This window comes from Mastigoproctus giganteus, chromosome 11 (genome assembly GCF_048544385.1).
Source record: "Mastigoproctus giganteus isolate SK-2022 chromosome 11, ASM4854438v1, whole genome shotgun sequence".
Taxonomy (NCBI): Eukaryota; Metazoa; Arthropoda; class Arachnida; order Uropygi; family Thelyphonidae; genus Mastigoproctus; species Mastigoproctus giganteus.
The window spans coordinates 8,754,247-8,775,927 of record NC_143585.1 but is presented as its reverse complement, the minus strand read 5'-3'; the positions used below and the strand labels follow the sequence as shown (position 1 = coordinate 8,775,927).

Here is a 21,681-nt window from a genome sequence, read left to right as displayed (position 1 = left end):
TCTCCTACTGCTAATGCTAATGCTATTCAATCAACGTCGAAACCTAAAGCGACTACTCAGACCCAACAGAAGTACTCCCATCGCAGTCTCATCTGACTTGTCAATTATAATTACTTGCTAGAAACGGTGCCAGCACAGAATCTTCCCACGCTAACATACAGGAACCAACTCCGCCCAAGGTTGCTAATACCGTCCTGCAACGCGAGAGACACCAAGGTCGCCTCATCCCTGTTCTGATCTCTCATTGTTGAGAGCTTCTACTTGTTCGCAGCCGGGATGCAAGGCTCCCTCCCTTGAGGATAAGCATTACAACCTCTCCTACCATCTGCATAATCTTCCCGAATATGAGGTCGTTAAGAAATAAACTTAATAGACTGGAAGAGATTCAACTCTCAAACGCACTAGACATCTTGTGCCTCGCTGAAACATGGTTATAGGCGAACCAGACAGATATAATCTGCTCCATTCCTGTAGGCTTTCATGTACCGGCTGCCTCTTGCGATAACCGCAAAGGGTTTGGAGTTGCTATAATCTTCAATACGACAAAGTTCTCCATCGTACACTCTGTCTTAAGTATCTCTCAAGACGTGGAAGGCTTAATGATAACTCTGGAACATCAAGGTACCCCTATAGACGTCGCATCCATGTACCTCCCTCCAACGCCAACTATGATGGCCATCGACGAAGCCACTAACTGGTTAATAGATAATCTGCACCCAGAAGCACTCATATCGTATGTGGAGACTTCAATCGTCCGTCATCTACCGGTCACCTCAAAAGTCGGCTCACAGAATCTCTCCAATCAATCCAAATATTCCAAGTTAACTACTAGCCAACGAGAGACCAAAACCTGCTGGTCATAGTCTATTCTTCGGCGAAATGTCAACTCAAAGAAACCACAGCCGAAATGTTTCAATCAGATCATCAAATTTCTAAATCCAGCACTCTGCATTGAAGCTGCATCCAAAGTCCCAAGAAACATCTCGGATGGATGTGACTGAGCCTCTCAAGCGATCTAATGACCAAATGGATCAATACCATCGCCCTTCACACCGCTACCAAGACAGTCACCATCAGTCCGCACTCCAGAGTGTGGTGGACTCCCCAGCTCAACCAAAGTTTCCATTACAAACAATCACTACACTCCAAATGGAAAGCTTTCGGCGATGTCCAAGACCGCATTTCATTCTTCAAAGCCAGGGCCGGATTCAACAGAAACAAATCAGCTGCAATTAAGAAGCACTTCGAAAGAACCCTAAAAAGGGGGAACCATTCTACAGAACAAAGGCTAGTTCTTCCAGCAACATCGACCCAGTTGACTGGCTCAACTATGTTGCCAGATTTTCTAATTTACCTCCAGCTCTACCTAAACTGCCACTCTTCAACCACTCTCATCCCACTGATATTCTCGCTACGATCCGAATTTCAAAGCAACAACTGATGTAGGCCATTAATACTCTCCCTCTCACAGCAACCACCGGTGACGATGGCATCCCCCAGTTCATAATCAAATGCTTAAGCGTCTTCATCATCGATTCACTCCTCAACCTATAAAACAGATGCCTCGAAGTCCTTTTTCTTTCCACCTCAGTGGAACAGGTACTCTGTCCGGCCCCTGCCTAAGCACCAACAATCGACGCTCCCAAGCCAATATAGGCCCATCGCTTGCCCGTCTGTATTGCTAAAAATTCTGGAGAAAGCACTGCTACCGTCTGTCATCCATCAAATTCTCTATGACAGTCCGCAAATACACTATGGGATATCAGGAAGGTCAACTATAAATAACCTTGCAACAACTACACTGCACATCTTAGAAGCCTTGGAACAAAGATAGGAATTGTTAGTTATATATCTTGACATCCATTCGCATTTGATGCCATCTATATACCTAATCTCCTACGTCTCTTAGAAAACTACTTCAATTTTCGCGGCAATGTTCTCTGATTCTTAGAATCTCTCCTATCCAAGAGGATTCTTGTTCTAAAGATCGGAACAAAGACCTTCACGCGTCACATAACTGCCGGTGTGCCTCAAGAGGGGGTCCTGTGTGGCGTTCTCTTCTGAGCAATCATGGTGCCGTTTGTGACCAACAAGTGCAATTGGATCACATATGCTGACGAAGTCAAGCTCCTTACTAGGACATCGCCACCAAACTTGCCAACCGAAACCACTCAGCAAATCACTAGCAAACTGCAGGATGTGGCTGACTACCTCAATACTTTCAACCTCAAAATCCCTAAATTCGGTACAAATAATTTATTCACTAAAGGGCAGCCCAACAATGTTGGAATCTGTGCTTGACGGCTCCTCAGTTCCAAGTGTTCAAAGGCACAAAGATCTGAGGGTCGTTTTCGACTCCAAACTATCTTTCAACGATTACGTAAACCTCATGTAGTCGAGGCTGAATTCACTATGCTGGGTCGCCAAACAACAGCTGCCCCACACCACAGACCCACAACTGGTAAAAAGATACATCGTATCAATCCTTTACCCGACAATACTGTCTGGTAAAGGATTAGAGATATAGACTCCAGAGATATGTGCTTCTGCTGCCGAATCCAAAATAAAAAGGATATTCTCTGCCGAATTCTGGCTTCTAAAATGGACTAACACCAAACTCCACCTTCCACCCGGTTCTCAGATCAACGCAGTTAGCAGATTCCCTTCAACTACGCAGGCTCCGATCCTACATCGGAGAAAGAAGGCTGCTGTTCACCATCAAGATGGCCACCGGTAAAATTACAGAGCCGAACTTCTGGGATCACTGCTCTTGGCGCATTTCACCCCCTTATCTCCGATCTTCAGCACAGCTGCTAGCAAACCGTAACCGGCTAGTACTAACCGACAGATTCCAGCCAAAGCAAATGCGGCCCTCAATGCAAGCTATCGACCAGGGCATCCAAGAAGTGGTCAACAATAAAAAATACAGGAAGGGAATCCTCGTCGAACAGAAAATGTAAAACTGTGCTTTGTTGCCTTCCAATAATCTGAAGTAACTTATATGTTTTTCTCATGTGTATCTCTTTTGTAAATATGTTTTGTAAACCCTGGCACCACCATGCCGTGACGGTTCTAATTGTATGTCTATCATGCTACAATTAAAGATTCTATTCTATTCTAGATGTGGGATGCCAAACTGTTACTCTCAAATACAGGGCACCCTCGCCCTGTGTTCTTACGCTCATTTCCTGAATTTGGTAAGTTCCTACGTCCAGGACACTCCCCTCCTGCTCCCTCCCTCCCTCTATACATTCATTCGGAGGATGTCCTCCTTCACCATCCTCATTTCCTTTACTAGTTTTGACTCCCCCTCTTTGAATTTTCCCTCAGTCACTTTACTGTTTTTTTTTCAATGAGTTTTGCATTGTAAGTTCAGGTGAAGCCATGGTTCGCCCAGCCGGAGAACTTAATACAAGGCATATTAACCAGGAGTCGGTGGTTATCCACGGGCACCTAGGCTAACAGGCCATATGAACAACATAAACACACATCACTCACACTATCTGGCCTTTACAGGATACTGTATTCAACACAAGAGAACCAATCGCAGAGTAGTGGGAAACCACCAGTGCCACTTGAGGGTGAGGGATAAGGAATTCTTATCCTTAAGAGGGGGGATAAGGAATTCTTCACATATACAGGGTGATTCAGAAGGAATAGTAAATATTTTAGAAGGTTATAGTATTGATTATTCCTAGTAAAAAAGTTCATATAAACATGTGTCCAATTCTCAATGGATACAGAGATGCTGTTTGAAAGTGGTGTCCATAGCTTCCTCAATCAGATGTGACCAAGAATCTATAAATTGATGCTGTTGGGTGTTAGAAGTGTTGTTGAGAATACCGCACATCTTCACACCTGCTGAATGTGTGAATATATGAATGCTGAATAAGCTGATATGGTGTTTGTCTGCGGTTTTTGTGGTGGAAGTGCTACTGCTTGTAGAGAATACCGTCGACCGTTTCCCAACCGCAGAATACAGGATTCAAGAGCGTTTACTGGTGTTTACACCAATCTGCATGAGACTGGTACAGTTTCCAGCTCTTTTCAACGTGCAAATGGACAAAATATGCATGAAATACAACGCATTCTTCAGTCGGTAAAACGTAGTCCTACTATTAGCACACGAACAATTTCTAGGTGTATCGATGTTCCACAGACAACAGTACGTTGAACTTTACGGGTTGTATCCATTTCACACTCAGCGGGTGCAACACCTTCACTAACCAGGAGACGATTGGAATTTTGCAAGTGGGCAAATGCTAATCGTCGATTAATTCCATTAATAGTGTTCAGCGATTAAGTTACTTTTACCAATGATGGTATCAACAACACCCATGACTCTCATAGGTGGTCAGACGAAAATCCAATGCCACTGTAGAAACGAATTCGCTTCTCTATAAACGTGGAGTGCGGCATCATCGACAATCAGTTAATTGGGCCTGTTGTGTTACCTTACAGAGCCCATTTACCTAGAATTTCTTCAAAACGAAATTTCACTACTATTAGAGGATGGCTCCTTGGGTACAAATATTGGTGTAAAGTGTAAAGTGTATTGATGTCTAGCGGCACCAGGGATTCCCCCATCTCGGCGTTGCTTTCATTGTAGGTGTATGAGTTCACTGGGCAGGCCAGAGATTTAAAAGTGTGTGGATTTTCTATGTCTAGTGTTGTGTACCATTGTTCATCTGGCTGTTTTAGCCACTGCACCCCTACTAGGGCCCAGCGTTGCCCACACTTGGCTTCGAGGAGGTAGACCAGGTACACAGTAGTTTGAAATTTTACTCTGGCAGGCTGTGCCACCTACTTTCCTGAGATTTCAATGATTAGGGCGTAAAAAAAAAAAAAACTCGGTAAGGATGAGCGCTGGAATTAGGATAGCCAATTGAGGTTTTTGCAAGCTTAATTTGGACGAAATTAAGTTTTTGTAGTGTGGGGTTATACGCTGGTGTATTAGGCAGAGTAGGGAGAGACTGAAGGCTGGGGGAAAACACAGAAGTATGAGGGAAATAGATAAGGCGACCCCAGAATGTTCAGTGAGGCAGACCCGTGCCCCACCAGGAGAAGAAAAAGGGTAGGCAGGGGAGGAGAGGAGACAAGACTGTCTCCTCCTCCCCACCATGGGAAAGGAAATAAAGGTAAGGCAAGGGAGCCCAATACAGATCGCCATCAAGCATTGGCAGTAGAGAGCACGTGAACAGTTCAAGCGATCTCAACTGGATCTTTGTTGGTGATCATGTTCAATGTAGGAGTCAAATCCAGTCGTGAGGTCATACATGAGGCAAGTCTCGTCCTAGGTTGGTCGTGTAACCTGTTCAGGTTCCTCAGTGTGCATGTTTTGAGGATGCTGCCTTGGGTCCAGGTGATATGATTTTCTTAACTCATGCATTGGCCATTTGGTTTAGCCATCCAGCCAGTGGTCCAGTGAGAACAATTTGTATCCAGTTCTTTTCAAGGCCTGTGCCAGTTTATCTGGTTAAGACGTAGGTCTCCCTGGTTGTCAGTTCCCTTGTGAACAAGGCTAGATGATGGTCATGTTCGTGGTTGTAGGTTATTTCGATACAGTTTTCTTGTGTGTTCCAATATTCTCCAGTCCTAGTTTCTTGATTCATCATCAGTTTCCGGGTGCTGTGCATGGTGGTTTGCAATAAGTGCTCTCTTTCTAGCAAAGAATTTCTGTGCAAAGATGGTAAGGGCTTTGAATTCATGTTCCTAGTCGAGAAGGTACTGTTGCATGTTCTGCGAGAAGTAGGTGATAGCAGTCGTGAGCATACATCGCAGGACCTCATAGTCATACATGAGATGTTGCCATGTCTCATCGTGGCCATACGTGACCAGAGGGAGGAAATTTTTAGATGACGAGTTTGTCAAGTGAGGAATAAAATCTGGTCACCATATGTGACCAGAGGTCACATATGGTGACCAGAGGGAGGAATACTGCATAGTAATAGATCCTTAAAGCTTTTCTGGAGAGTCCCCATTCAACACGGGACACCCTAGCAATTGCACCAGTAAATCTGTGTATTTTAGATGACAGCTTTGTCAAGTGAGGAATAAAATTGAGACTGGAATCAATTACCACTCCTAGGACCTTGTTCTCTTTAACTGTGGGGAGACGAATGTTGTTGATCTTGACCAACGGAGGACGAGAGATATCCAACTTTGATCCAAGAATCATCATCTTTGTTTTTGACAAGCTGATTTTAAGCTTATTGGTCACAGTCCAATCGTAGAAATCCCGGGAAAAAAAATTTTCGGTAGTTTCAAGATCGGCCCTATATTTACCATTCACCAAGATGGTGAGATCGTCGGCATACGCTGTTATTTTGACATTAGACAAAGATCGGGAAAGCCACTGCTGCAGCACCATGTTCCATGTAAAAGGACCCAATATGGAGCCCTGTGGGCACCCTCTAGATACTGATCTTGATACTTGGCTATGTTTAGCCTTGACTATTATGGTTCTATTGGCAAAGTAATTAGGAATTAAAAAGTAAAGGTGGTTGGAGCAGCTAGCCGATCGGAGACGCTCCACGACGCTCTCTCACCAAAGGGAGTCGGAGGCGCCCTCGAAGTCGATGAAAACGGCGAGGGTATATTTATGTACCGAGTTTTGAACTGAAGAGACAAAATCCACAAGAGCATCCTCGCAGGAACGTCCGGGACAGAACCCATATTGACTTCTTGAAAGCAGATCCTGTTCTACCAGTAAAGTATTCAATCTAATGGCCATTATTCACTCTAGCAATTTACCCAAATTAGCTAGCAGAGCGATCGGCCTGTACGATCTAGTCGCTCCTGAAGACTTATCCGGCTTTCTGATCAACATAACTAGAGCGACTTTCCAAATTTCCGGAAAATTTTTTCCTGAAGGCATTTGTTGAATAAGTTTATAAGAACATAAGGTTTTAATTTCACGACTCTGATAATAAAAATGTTTTCAACAAGATCTAGTCCTGGACACTTCTCAACATTAACTTTATGCGAGACAGCCTGCAGTTCATCCAAAGTAAAAGGTTCGGTGGTTGTTGAGGACATATAAGATTCATTGTCTGATAGGATTTTAGAATGAACAGCTAAGTTCCAGGTAGGATCATCCAACGGAAAAAGAACATCTAAGATTGCATTTGCAGTTTCATGCCAGTTCAGTGGTTCACGGAGTCCTCCACAATTGAGCCAAATATGTTAGAACCAGAGGTCTTTCCCCTTACAATCTTGTATAGAAGACCCCAAGGGTTAGCATTTCCAGAGTTGTGAACGAAATTCATCCATGTTTCACACTTTCGAGAGGCAATGGCCTTCACGTAGCTTTTCCTCAATGAAGAATACTGCTGTTAAAAACAATTAACGTCGACTTGGGGCCAGTGTCTATGCCTTTGGCAATACCTACGGGCTCGATGAACTTCCCTTCTTAACTGGGATAACTCCTGCGTCCACCATGAACACGTCTTCTGATTAACCCTCTTTTTTCTAGAAGACTTATATGACGCTTTTATTATGGCATTTTGAATATAGTTCACTTGATGAGAAATAGGTGAGGTTTCAAAAGAAGCAAGTTTCTGTTCGTCAAGGTCCTGAAGAATGGAAGAGTCAAAAGCACTGCGGTCAATATTTCTGATGGAAAATCTTATTAATTCTGGCTGTGAGAAAGTGTGTGAAGATGGAATGGCAGATTGGGGGAAAGCATACAATAGATGACTCTATGGTCCCTGGTGTACCAGTCCGTATACACAGTCCAGTCAGTAAGCCGCAAATCGAAGTGGGAGTTTGTCATCGTTATATCTATATTAGATTCTCCTGCGTAACTTGAAAAATTATGAGGATGATTAGGCTTGTTGTGAATTGAAAAACAATGATTAATTATGAACTCCTCCAATAGAAAGCCACGTGCATCTGTAAAAGAGCTGTGCCAAAAGTTTGATTTTGCGTTGACGTCCGATGAGATCAATATATTTCTATTCGGTCCCAAAGTATTTATCACAGTCTCGAGGTAAGCTAGAGAGTGATTAAAGTGCTCCGATGGAGGGCAGTAAAGAGAAATTAAGTAAAAATTCATTACAGAGTATGTGACAAGAACGCAGGTAGAGAACTGAGTGCAAAATCCATGAAGAAACCGTGATGACTAAAGAGTCATTAAGAATTAATATACAAGATTTAGGATTCTAGTTAACAGGTTGTATTATTTTTGTTTTTAGCGAGTAACCCAGGATTTTAGACTGTAGTCCAGACTGGACACGCGCAAAATAAAGGTCTTGTATATCGACAATGTCAATACAATTTGTCTTGGCAGAGAGCCTAATCTCGTCAGCTACTGCCCGAGATCGCTGCCCGTTTATCTGCATAATCCTCAGACGGCCTTTCTCCCTCACAGACGAAACTGGCGTAAAACCGTTTATAGAGGTAGTGTTGTTTACATTATGTACAGAGTGATTAACCAAATTACTCATAAGCGGTCCTTATTCTTGCTGCTTCTAATGCTCTTTTATATTCAGGACATTCACTGTCCTTTACAGAATGGCCGTACTCCCGTTTACGTCGCTTGCAGTTTGCGCAGCAAGCCGCCTCTTCCTTATGAGGGCACTCGACCACTGCGGGCACAGTGACCGCACGAAGGGGATTCGTAGGAACAAAACTGTGTAATGTGCCCATATCCTAAGCAGAGGTAACACTTTGTTACAATTGTAAACCGACGGAATTTGTAAGATAAGAAAATCCTTTCTTGCGGCAGAAGGCATTTGTACATTCTTGGAGAGAAGCTTATTACCCAATTCACAAATGACGATGATCTTGCACGGGTAGTAAATCTGAGAGCGATTTCCTTTGCACTCCTCTAAAGAAAATCCACTCAGCGAAGTTTTTCACATGAAGATTTTCGATTATTCCGTCTTCAGTTAAATCTTTTGGAATGTCGTAAAGAAGCAAAGACGGGTTTCCCATGCCAGGGGATCCGAGAGAGACGCCAACCAAAGTAAGAGACCCAGAAGCAGATAAATTTTCTAAATCTGTCTTGTAGCAGTTTCTATAATAACTCCTTTATTTCGTTTCATGCTTAAGGACTTAATTTTAACAGTCTTAAGATCAGACTTGAGGGTCTTAGTAACGAGATTTTTAACTTCGCCACTTGTTTTGCATCCACTAATGTCTGAAGCCCGAAGAATAAGAACATTATCAGTTTTAACTTTCGGTTGTCCAGTCTTTTGTACCGAAATTCGAACAGTGTCTGCATATGATCTGGGAAAAGGAGAAGCGGGTAGTAATACAGAATGATTAGCTTCTGAACATGACAGGTCTGGCTCCCTCATCAGCTGAGAATCGTTAACCTCTATTATCGATTCCCAAAGGATCCCATCAGATCCTTTGATTTCTCTTGTTTGGACGCATCTGAATTCATCACAAAGAGCGGGCAGGTATTTATAATCCTATCAAGATCTTTTCTATTTTGTACCTCCTGATTAAGTGCCTTTAGTTTTACGTTTTCAATAAGAAGTGACATTGCCACGGTTTCCAAATTGTGCCACTTTTCTCTTAGGATATTACCAGCTGTTTTAGTAATCTTCTTTCCCTCTTGGGAGAGAAACCCAGAAAAATCATTATGCAGTTTAGATATGGTTCCCAAAATGATAGGTGCGCCCATTTCATTTAGCTTTGTTTGTAAGTTCAATTCACCTTCGGAGACTGTATCCAACTTGTTATTTTTGGCTCCCCCCCCCCTTGAGATATCACTCTCCAACTCTGACTGTATATTTTTAGCCATTGTGTTTTGCGTTGCAGAGTCCTGCAATGAGCCATCCAATTCCATGTGTTCAGTGGAAAGAGATTTCTGACGATAAGTTTCATTTTGAGAGGACTCATAATTATCCGATCCCTTGAGGGCAACTTGTGGATTTAATAACCCAGAACTTTCAGTCATAGATACCAGCGGAAGAAACTCCTCAGTATTAGGACGTTAATTGTCATCCATGTGTAGGTTTATGCGGTTTAAAGAAAACACACAAACCATATTCCTCCCTATGGGGAATGGGGGTACCGAATGGGGAGTTAATATGGGCACAAGCAGCCCAGGCCGTGCATAGTTGGGATATTCGAGTTACTGTAATTAGCATTAGTAGAGGCATTTGATGCTAGAAAGCAAGCTTATGCAGCATCAGCCAAAAAAAAAAAAAAAGAATAAATAAAAAATAACGACATCCACTTCACCCCTCTGTTCGATCAAAATACCTGTCCACCTGAGACTTAAACTTATTTAGGCTATCAACTTCCACGACAAGGGATGGAAGTCTGTTCCACCAACCAACCACCCGCTGGCTAAAGGCAAATTTCCTCACGTCTCTCCTACATCTGTCTTTCCACAATTTGAATTTATGCCCTCTCAGGTGATTATTCTGAGCAAGAGGAAGAATCCCATCAGCATTGAGCATGCTCAAACCATTCAAGGCTTTATAGACTTCTATCAGATCACCTCGCTAGTGCCTGGTCTCCAGACACTGTAATTTGCAAAACTTAAGCCTTTCTTCGTAAGAGCACCCCGTTGTTCCATTCACCAATCTTGTTGCCCTTCTCTGCACTCGTTCCAGCATCTCTACATCCTTCTTGAAATGAGGACTCCAGACCTGTGTACAGTACCCTACGTGTGGCCTGACCATTGCCTTATACAAGGGAATAATCACCTCCTTATCCCTGCTAGAAAAATTCCTATATATCATCGACAATACACCATGAGCTACACTTGCAGCCTGTCTGCACTGCTCAGAAAACTTCATATCTGCCTGCACAACCACCCCCAGGTCCCTTTCATTCTCTACCACTCTCAGTGTAGTACCACAGAGTTGATACGCTGCTCTGTGGGTCGCTGTTTCCCATATGTAGTACTTCATATTTTTCAATGTTAAACTTCATTTGCCACCTCTCAGCACATCTGCTCAACCTTTCCAGATACTGTTGCAGTAGCATAGTGTCAGTAGTGTCCTTGACAACCCTGCCAACCCTGCCAACCTTCGTATCGTCTGCAAACTTGGACATTAAGCTTGATATACCATCATCAATATCATTTATAAATACAGAAAACAATAATGAACCCAATACTAAACCCTGAGGGACTCCACTAATAACATTAGTCCACGATGAGTAGTGTCCATTGATTACCACTCTCTGTCTTCTCCCCCTCAACCACCCCTTTATCCATAGCAGCAATTTGCCTCCAATGCCACACTGCTCCAATTTGTGCAGCAGTCTTCCATGTGCAACAGTATCAAAAGCCTCTCTAAGATCCAAGTATATAATATCAAAGTTATTCCCTGCATCCAGTTCTTTTGTGACTGCATCACAGTATCCAAACAAATTGGTCAGGCAAGACTTCCTCTTAACAAAACACATGCTGTGTCTCAGCTATAACTGAAGTCTTGTCAAGATGATCCTGCAGTGCTTCTTTAACCAGTGCCTCCATTAATTTTCCGGGAACAGAAGTTAAACTCACAGGTCTATCATTACTTGTTTCAGCCTTTGATCCTCCTTTGTGAATTGGGGTCACATTTGCATATCTCCAGTCCATGGGTACTTCCCCTGAGTCCAAGGGAGTTCTCATAATTATGGCTAAGGGTTTGCTTACTTCCTTTGCTGCCTCCTTTAATATAACTGGATAGATCCCATTCACCCCGGGTGCCTTTCTTGTGTTTATCTTCAACAATTTCTCATCCACTTTCCTCTCAGTTATTACAAGATTATCTAGCTTACTGCCAGAGTTGAATACACCTCTGGCATTCCCCTCGCTGAATAACTCCTCATGTGTGACTGTCGATGCAAAATATTCATTTAGTTGGTTAGCTTTCTGAGTAGGATAATCAACAGTTGACCCATCGATATCAAGTGGACCAATCTGATTAATTCCCTTCCTTCTAGAGTTTACATAAGTAAAGAACTCTTTGCTGTTTTTCTTTGCATCCCTTGCCAAAGATTTCTCGTAATCTGCCTTCGCCTGCCTAACCTCCTTTGTAACTTGGTTACAGATCAACTTGTATCTATCATAGGCTTCTCTGTCATGTGTTAATTTAGATGTATCCCATGCATTTTTCTTCTCTGCCATATGTCTCATTAGTTCATCTGACATCCACGTAGGCCTAAACCTTGAACAATATTTCTTAGTTGGTACGTAAAGCCTAGTAGCTTCCAAGATAAGTTCTTTGAATGCTTCCCATTTTGCATTTGCTGTTGGTAACATCATCAGTTGGTCCCATTGTATAGAATTTAAATACTGTCTCAGTCCATCGTACTCGCCTTTACGAAAGCAATACCCCTTCCCTTTACCCCTAATGGTAGTTACCTCTTTGAGTAAATCCCACTTCAGCACACTGTGATCACTGCCACCAAGTGGTTCATTTATCTGCAGATTCTTAATGCATGAAGAATCACTGCTGATAATCAAATCAAGAGTATTACTCCCTCTTGTTGCCTCCCGAACATGCTGATGTGGAAAACAATCATTCAATAAATCCACAAAACCTTGCTAGTGTGTCAGTGACCAGCCCCCAAATTCCAGTCAATATTTGGGAAATTAAAATCCCCCATTATAAGACTCTCTAATTTACTAACCACCCTATTTCCCTGTACAGTTTCTTATTATACTCATCAGAGTCATTAGGCCTATAGCACGCTTCTACTCTCAATTTTGATCTCCCAATGCTTATGTCACGCCAAACTGACTCGACACTGTACTGTCCAGCAATGTTGACTGGCTTCACTTCTTTGGATTTTATGTATTTCGTAACAAATAGCGTAACCCCTCCTCCCTTCCTATCCTGTCTATCCCTTCTGTAGACATTGTACTCCCCAAATTCCATTTCTTCATTCCTTATATCTGTGTGACACCACGTCTCTGAAATCTCAACAATATCTGCCTTTGATGTTTTGAGCAATACCTCAAATTCATCAAATTTATTTACTAAACTCCTAGCATTGGTGTACACCCAAGTATACATGCACCTGTTCTTTTTCTTAGCTACCCTAACACAACCCATGTGTTTACTTGTACCCTTGTACCGCAATGATTCCCAGCAGTCCCTGAAATATCCTGCATTTTATTTTCCAGGCTGCTGTTCATTCCAATAGAAGCAGTGCAAGAATCATTTTCACCTCTGCCAGTGGCTACTGTTAATCTATTAGTCCTTGTATCCCCCCCCCCCAATCTAGCTGTTTTCCGACCCACCTAACACTGCCTCGATAGCATCAGCAAACATTCTTGCATCCTTTCTATTTAAGTGTATCCCATCCCTGTAGAAACAGTCTCTCCTGTTAACAAATACAGACCAGGCTGAAAAAAATTCTATCCCTTCAGCCTTGCACAATCTTTCCACGGCCGAATTGATCGACAGGGCTCTCATCATGTACTCACTCCTATCATGTTTGGGCAAAATTACAGACACTTTCAAATACAACCCTAATTCACGGCTTTTTTTCAACAGTGACCTGTACTTGTTAAGTAATTCCGCCGGTCTCCTACTCTTAATATCATTAGTGCCAACGTGTACAACTATATCACCTTTTGTGCCCTTAAAAGATGATATCCGCTCTACAACGTCATCAACCTTTGCCCCTGGCAGACATACCCTGGTCCTGTTCCACCTATCCTTTTTACAAAGCATGATTCCCATTTCCCTGACAATAGAGTCACCAACAACTGCTGGTTTCTTTGGGATCAGCGCATTCTGCCTTGGTGGCTGCCGCTGTGTTGCGTGATGACCAAGTGCAAGCTCTGTCATTGGTGTGGGCAGCTGAGATCTTGATGGGCCCCTCACGTTTAATCCTTCGAGGGCATCCACCCTGTACTTCAAGCTCTCATATAGGCCCATAACAACGCTGTGTTGTCGCCTGATTTTCTTACACTCCTTGCATCGCGCACACACAAAGACATCCCCCATGGCTGTATCATGTCCCATATCTGACTGTCCACAAACATCAAGCAAGTAGTGCATTTTAATAGGCTGCGATTCAGAGGGCAACTGCCCCCCTCAGGTCACCCCTGAGACACAGCACTCCCATTAGCTTGAGCCTTTTGCTTTGCTGCTCTGGTTTGAGTCATGATTTCGATTTAATTTCAATAAAATTTCAATTTCAGTACAAAATTAAAACCCTAAACTTATATCCCAACACAGATATAACTCTATATTTATCTTTCAGTATCGAGTGTTATCTACGAATAACTTACGTATCAAGTTATGTATTAATTATTTATTTTTTACTAATTATTTATGTTACGTAACCCAAGTCGTTATATGTATAGTTAAAGTACAATTTGATTGACAATGAAGTTCAACAAGATTAATTATCTGATTAATTGACAATATTATGTACTATACTATTATTATGTACTATAATATTATGTACTATACTATACTATATAAGCTTATGCTATCTATTAGCGCGTAACAATGGCGGCAAATTACGAACGGTAAACACGTGGATTTGATACCCTTTCCGATACTAAGTAATACCTACAAAATCTCTTTCTAAGTTACTTTAAACTAAGTATCGTAAATAGGAATATAAAGCTACTCTAGAAAATAAGTTAATATGCCAATTTAAGCTAATAAAACAGAAAATAAATCAGAAAAAAATTCTCTGTTCCAGGAGCGACAAAAATGGACGTCCGCACAGGCTACCCTCGTACTCAGTTCTATTCGGATTGCAGTAATTGCTGGGTTTCGGATAATCATGGCTACCCACGAGGTGTCTTCATCAGTTTGGACGGTCTTGTAATTGGTTTGATAACCTCGTACTTTTTTAACATGGTGTATGGTTCCTGAAGGATCAGTATGTCTGTGTTTTTTCGTCGGCTTTCTTTCGAAGTTGCTTGATCACTGCTCGAGCTCGTTGTGCTTTGACTTGCATGATTTTTAGCACAGCAGTATTGTAGCGTTTAGGCCTAGTCCCCATAATTGATTCTTTGATTCTTTGTTGGAAAAGACTCTTTGTTTGGAGGTAGTTAAGGCATTTGGGGTCTCTGACTGAGTGGTTATTCTCCAGCTTGAGTGCTTTGCAGTTTACGCAGGTCGGTGGTTTAGCCCTATTCGGACAGTTGTTATATTCATGCCCTTTTTCTGAGCAGTGGCCACAGGTGGCAGCGAACTGGGTGCATGTATGGGACGTGTGGTCATACCGATAGCATCTATAGCGTTTGGGCACGGCCACGCGCTCCCGGAAGCTATGAGCTCCCCGTTCTATGTAGATCCTGAATTGGTGTTTCATGGTCTGCCAGGCGGCCGGCGCAATCTCGACAACCCAGTTTTTGTTAGTCCCGGTCTTTCATTTCGTTGAGTAATTCGGCTGAGGTTCCTGATCTGGCAATGCTCCTGATAGGTTCTGATATATATTTCCTATATTAGGATTTGTCGGGTGGCTTTGTTTACATTAAAGATAATAACTGATGGTCCTTTCCGCTTTGGTGGCTCTGCGGTCAGGCTCATGGTAGTTACCTTGGTGTTGGTCAGGCTATTCTCCATGTCTTCCTTTGTCTCCGTTTCTATGACAATACCTACGTTTCTTTCTTTCTTATTACCTCAATCTTGATGGTTTTGAGGCCATCTTTGAGATTTGACATATTAGGCCTGACGTAGCCCAGTGGGTAGGAGCGAGATTGCATAACACGCGTTCATTGAGTAGACCGGTGTTAAAACCCGTGACCACTAAATACGATAAATATTTGTATTGACGATTTATTGTAAACTCTACTGACTTGGTTGTCTTGACGGAGTATAAACAGAAAAAGTGTTTTTATTTTATAACTTTGTTTTGCAGCTCTTCGCTGGTGGTCTCTGTAGGTCTAATCACCACCACGTTTGGAGTTTTGATCAGTGGGGGATTCCTTGGTTGGGCACTCATGAATAATTTGCAGTGTTTGAATTCCTTAGATCTTGTGCGCATAGCTGTAGCATTTGTTTGCCCCACATTCTAGGTAAGCCTCCAGTTTTGCCGAAGCTTTTTCCCTTGCCTTGTCAGTCTGGAGGAGCATGGCCTCCAGTTTTGCCCCCCTGACGCCAGTTGTGACCCTGTTCGATTGGTCTTTGAAAATATCTTCCAGGGCAGTTCTAAGTATCAGCGTTTTTCCAGGACAGTGCTCTCAGGGAGAGTCGGATCCAGGCGTTTGTCCTGTTGCTTTCGGTCCTCGCTTTGGTGGGGTTGCACTCTGTTTCCATCCTGCTCATCCCCGAGCTGAGTTTGGCTCCTAGTCTCTATTGAACTTCGGCACTGCTTTCTTGTTCTTTTTCTAAATAATTGGTGTATCTTCCACGTTGTTGTAGGTGTCATTCTCCTGCTCGGGCTGTCTTCGCTCATTCGGTTTGGCCGTAATTTTGGTCTCTTTTCTTCTCATTGTCAATACAGATGGTAGTTTTCACGAAGTTCACAGAATTCCGGATTACCTAGGGTGGTTCGCTTAATCGATGCTTTCAACCCAGTGCTTTGAGAGCGGCGAAATTTGGCACCGAAAGACGCCAACCACAAGTCTGTGATGTAATTTGGTGCCTGTCAGCAGGCTAGCAAATTTTGGGCTTAACCGCCTAGTCACGTTATGGGGACGCCCAAGTAGAAAAATGCTCATAGGAAGGTGGGACTACTTTCCCCTTAGGTTTTCAGGGCGCTGGATTCGATGGTCAGGTCGAAATTGCAGGACGATGCATTGGAGAAAGGTTAGTATCTTACCATGTAAAGTTAAAGAGCACATGGAATGCAGTTTATCACTAGATGCAGGAAAAACGTCACTCATTTGAGTATAGTGGGACGACAAGGATTGATATGTACTTTCAGCATTACGGAGCTCCTGCACATTATACCGGTCTGCTGATCTGCATAGAACTTTTCGTGATCGATGGATCGGCCGCGAGAATCCCGTTCATTGGCCACCATTGTCTCCAGCCCTCACTCCATTAGAGGTTTGTTTGTGGGCTGGATGGAAAGCGCAGTATACAAAGAAAATGTGAATAAAAGAGACGAAATTTTCGCTCGTATTTTGGATACTGCTGCCTTCATAAAAATAACGCCAAGACGACTTCAGAAGAACACCACATCATATTACCACAAGAATTTCAAAGTGTATTGAGGTTAGCGGTGGGATTTTCGAATATTTATTGTGAACTGTAAAAAATTTGATTTCTCAATTATTTGTGTTTTGTATCATTCAATAAGTTAATATATTCAAATAATAAGTCATTTATCGTTCTTTAATTCCTCTCATAATGGCTTTATGCGTACCAGTTTAAAACAGCTGTATCTCCGTATCCATTGGACACATGTTTATATGAATTTTTTACTCAGAATAATCAATATTATAACCTCCCAAAATATTTAATATTCCTCTTGATTCATCCTGTATAAATGCAAAGAAGAGGACCAACCAGATCAAACTCTTATGTAATGGACATGGGGGTAGTATTAGCTACCACGGTTAATGCAGCAGATGAATTCGACAATTACTTTGCATCGATATTTGCAGAAGAAAAACGCTTCCGGTAATGAGAAATCATGGGAGTGAAGGCGGAAAATATACAAGTAATGTTTCACATGATTATTTAATGAAAAAACTTTCGAACATACAGATGAGTAAGACTCCTATTGTTCATGATAGATACCATATAATCTTTAGAGGGGCAGCAAGTCAGTGCATTGAACCATTGAAACTAATTATGAGAGCACCAGTGTACTCAGGAGAGATTCCACTGGATTGGAAAAGTGCCACTCTATCTCCAATACATAAGGGCCGTTCTAAGAGTGAAGTGGGATTTACCGACCCGTCAGTCTAACTTAAGCAACAAGGAAAAGCTGGAGGCAATAGTCAAGGGTAGATTTCAGGATCATTTAGATAGAAATTCCATTTCTGTATAAATGATCCCGATAATTTAGATAGAAATTTCCCTTTACAAAACCATCAGCGTGATTTTGTAAAGGAAACAAACCTGGCTTTTTATTTTGACAGGGTCACTCATGAGCTGGAATTGGCTGGAATCACAGGGAGAATCCTTAGATGGATAGTAGGATGGTATTAGGGCAGGAAGCATAGGGTTGTGATAAAAGGTTGTTCCTCCGATTGGATTGATGTAAGAAGTGGTGTTCCCCAAGGATCAGTATTAGGACCACTGTTGGTTTTGATTTTCATAAATGACATCGATGAAGGGATAAAGGGCATGATGTCTAAATTTCCAGATGATGTAAAGATTGGTGGAGTTGTTAATTATCAGCACCAAGCAGAGCTTCTTCAGAGTGATCTAGATAGACTTCAGTAACAGTGAGAAAAGTCGCAGCTATGCTTTAATTCAGCAAAATGCAAGCTCTTACACCTGGGGAACAGTAACTGCAAAATAACTTATGAACTTTGTGGAGTTGAACTAATGTGAGTAGGGGAAGAAAGAAACTTAGGTATTGCGGTAGTCAGACTTTTAGTTCTGCGAGCATTGTAGTCAGGTTGCAAGGAAAGTCCTTGGTGTCCTATCGATGATTTATCGAACATTTGCTAGTACAGAAAAGACGTCATAATTCCATTATATAACGCTATTGTTGCACCACATTTGGAACAGTGTTCAAGTATGGAGACCGCACCTAAAGAAAGACATTGAGCTTGTTGAAAGGGTCGAAAGACGGGCAACTCGCTTGGTGAGATCGGCAAAACGGCCTGCACATGAGGAAAGACTTCGAATTATGTGGGTTGCACAGCTTGGAAACTAGATTTCTTAGAGGAGACTTGATTGAGGTGTTTAAGGCTCCGAGAGGCAAATGTAAAATGAATGAGAACGAAATTTTCATTCTAGAACAAGGGTCCATAATTTCAAGTTACGGGGTGGAAAGTTTATACTGGATTGCAGGAAGTTTTATTTTATCCAGCGAGTTATACATTAGTGGAATAAGTTACCTACATGGGTGGTTGAGGGTGACAGTTTGGGGAAATTTAAAGGTCAGCTGGGTAGTTACCGACGGGAGGAGGGAAACGTTCAAGTTTTCTATTTCCTTTTCTTTTATTATGTACACGATATATGCTCTGTTTCGAGAATGCAATAAGATTGAGCAACGAAGATATAGCGGTGTTCCGGGATTATTGATCGATTGATCACCTGTGCGAGAAGCAGAAGACGTGACAGCAAATAACTTTGCGTCAATGACAATGGGAAGAGCAGTTGGAAACAGGCACAGGGTCCCCATCTACATCATATGCTTTGTGTTGCTCAAATCTCATTTGGTTCCGAACTCCCAAGTAAGACCTGGACAACGCTTAATAGAATACGTACAAATCATAACCAATGAGCGGACTCACTTTTTAAATGGAATGAAGTACCTTCCACACAATTTAATTATGGTGGTCCTAGACAGACTGGGTGAGTGTGTCTAGGACCACCACAAGGCAACTCCAGAGGTGTTAGCTTGGATAGAGAATATGGACATGCACTTAGAGTGATATATTTTTTAATTATACTTTTAATAAGTTTTGATCAACTTTTTGTCATATCTTATAAGCCAGTTTAAGTTTTTTTATACTCTCGTTTATTGTATGTAAGCCATGGGTTAAAGAAATAAATACTGACTCTCTGGTTTCTTGTCGTTGCAGGTAATCTTCCACGATAGCGTGGAATCCCTGCACGAGTACTTGGATCCAGCAATTCTTCCTGAAGAATACGGTGGACATTTAGGGCCTCTGAAAGACCTCTCAGCGCACGACAAGGTGGAAAAGTGGCTTCCCCAACACGTGGAGAATTGCCAATACGGATTCCCATCCTAAGCAGATTGACTGTTATCCACTGGTGATTGCATTGTTTTCAAGCGGGTGGGCCAAGAGAGAAATACTGACCTTCTTCTTATATATTATTTTAGAAATGGAGAATTTCCCTCTATGCTGTCTTGTAGAACACTTCAGTGCTGATACCCTTCGTAGTTGAATAATTATACAAATAGATTATGTATTACACTCCCTCGTAGTCAAGATCAGGGACCCAATGCATCCCTGAATCGGAGACCCGTGGACCCCAAGCCGGACCCCAAAATCCTCGAATCACCGCCCCAGTCTTTGAGCGAGAGAATACAATATACAGTAAAGTAAAGTCGTAATGCCTACAAATACTCAACATCTGAATCAGTCCTAAACACAGAAATACAAACACTAAAAACCAATTTCAAAATAGAGGTTATCCCCTACCTATTATAAGCGAAATAAGGATATAAGCAAAGAGCAGCTTTACTGTATATTGAACAATGGTTCTAACAACTAAATACTATTTCCAATCACACACAATTCAAAATCATAGCCAAACCCACAACGAAACTACATGCTGCCCTAAAAACCACGAAGTCCAACCCTCTTCCACATTTCAATTAAATGACTTAATCTACAATGTATCTTGCAATGATTGCAACTCCTCATACAAGGGATCCACTCGTGTACACTCAATACGAGAATGAGACAACATTCAACATCCGTCTTCTCACCCCGCTCCTCAGCTTGGGAACTCGCATTCCATGCGATCAGTGAAGGCTACACCTTTCTATTCAATGAAGGAAAAATTCTCAGCATCCAACATGATTACACCAAACTATTAATTTCGGAGACTCTTGAAATTAAATTACATCAAAATTCAGTCAATGTACATCGCCCCTACCCCATCTCAGATTCATGGTCCTTCACTCGCATGCGACAGGATCGAGACTAATCTCCATGTTATAAAATTCCCACGCAATACCCAAGGTTTCACTTTCCTGTGATCATGACCATAGTCGAAAAGCCCCGTCCACTTCAGAAAAGTAACAAAATTCCTTAGTCTCTTAATGTTTTAGAGGATTCTTAATTGTTTTTTTGTTTCAATATTAGTTTTTAAAATAGTAAGTGTATTCACAATGTATTTATTTGGCCTCAAATCATTTAAATTGTTTTTAAAATACGCACGTTTTGTTTTCTCTCGCTCAAAGATTGGGGCTGTGATTCCAGGATTTTGTTATCGGGCTTGGTGTCCGCGGATCTCCGATTCCAGGGTGCATTGGGTCACTGATCTTGTCTACGAGGGAGTGGTATACTTGTAATCTATTTGTATGGTTATTCAACTACGGACAATATTAGCACTGAAGTGTTCTACAAGACACCAAAGAGGTAAATCTTCCATTTCTAAACAAATTTACTTAAAACGTAGAACGTATTGGGCCATTGCTACTCTGTTAGCTATTAATTAAATACAACCTTATATATGTACGCCTTCCTTTACTTGAGTAATTTGATGAACTGGATTCCTCCGGGTTTACCAATATTCATTTCCACCGAGCGGAGGAAAAGAAAGACAGAGTCGATTTGGAACAAAGATCGTACTGTAATTATGTAATTATAACTAAAGCACAGTTATAAATCTGCGATTGGTTGATGTCTGCTTTATAATTAAACGTATTCAAAATGAAGGACGTGCATTCATTTTAGGCATTTAAAACACTTCGAATAACACGGATGAATAAATGTGTACAGTGAGCAAGGCTTACCGAAAGTGGAAACGACCATTTTCTGATTACACTGTAAATAAATGATGATTAGGTGTTTAGCCAGTAAAATAATATCTTTATTATAAATAGATACTGAATGTCTTTAATTATAAATGGATACTGTAGCTTTCGAGACAAATCGTGTCTCTTCTTCAACAGAAAATGGAAACTTTAGAGATAAAATTATTCTAATTC

General features: G+C 41.8%; 1 protein-coding gene across 1 annotated transcript in view; it reads left to right on the top strand.

The window, feature by feature from the left end:
* The window catches only part of LOC150077688 (alpha-tocopherol transfer protein-like), a 71,689-nt gene extending 50,484 nt beyond the window's left edge, over positions 1-21,205 (top strand). Inside the window, exon 7 of the mRNA XM_090385071.1 lies at positions 19,580-21,205. Within this exon, the coding sequence (XP_090241197.1) occupies positions 19,580-19,750 (171 nt within the window). The 3' untranslated portion in view covers positions 19,751-21,205. The remainder of the gene's footprint in view (positions 1-19,579) is intronic.
* The last annotated feature ends 476 nt before the right edge of the window (positions 21,206-21,681 follow it).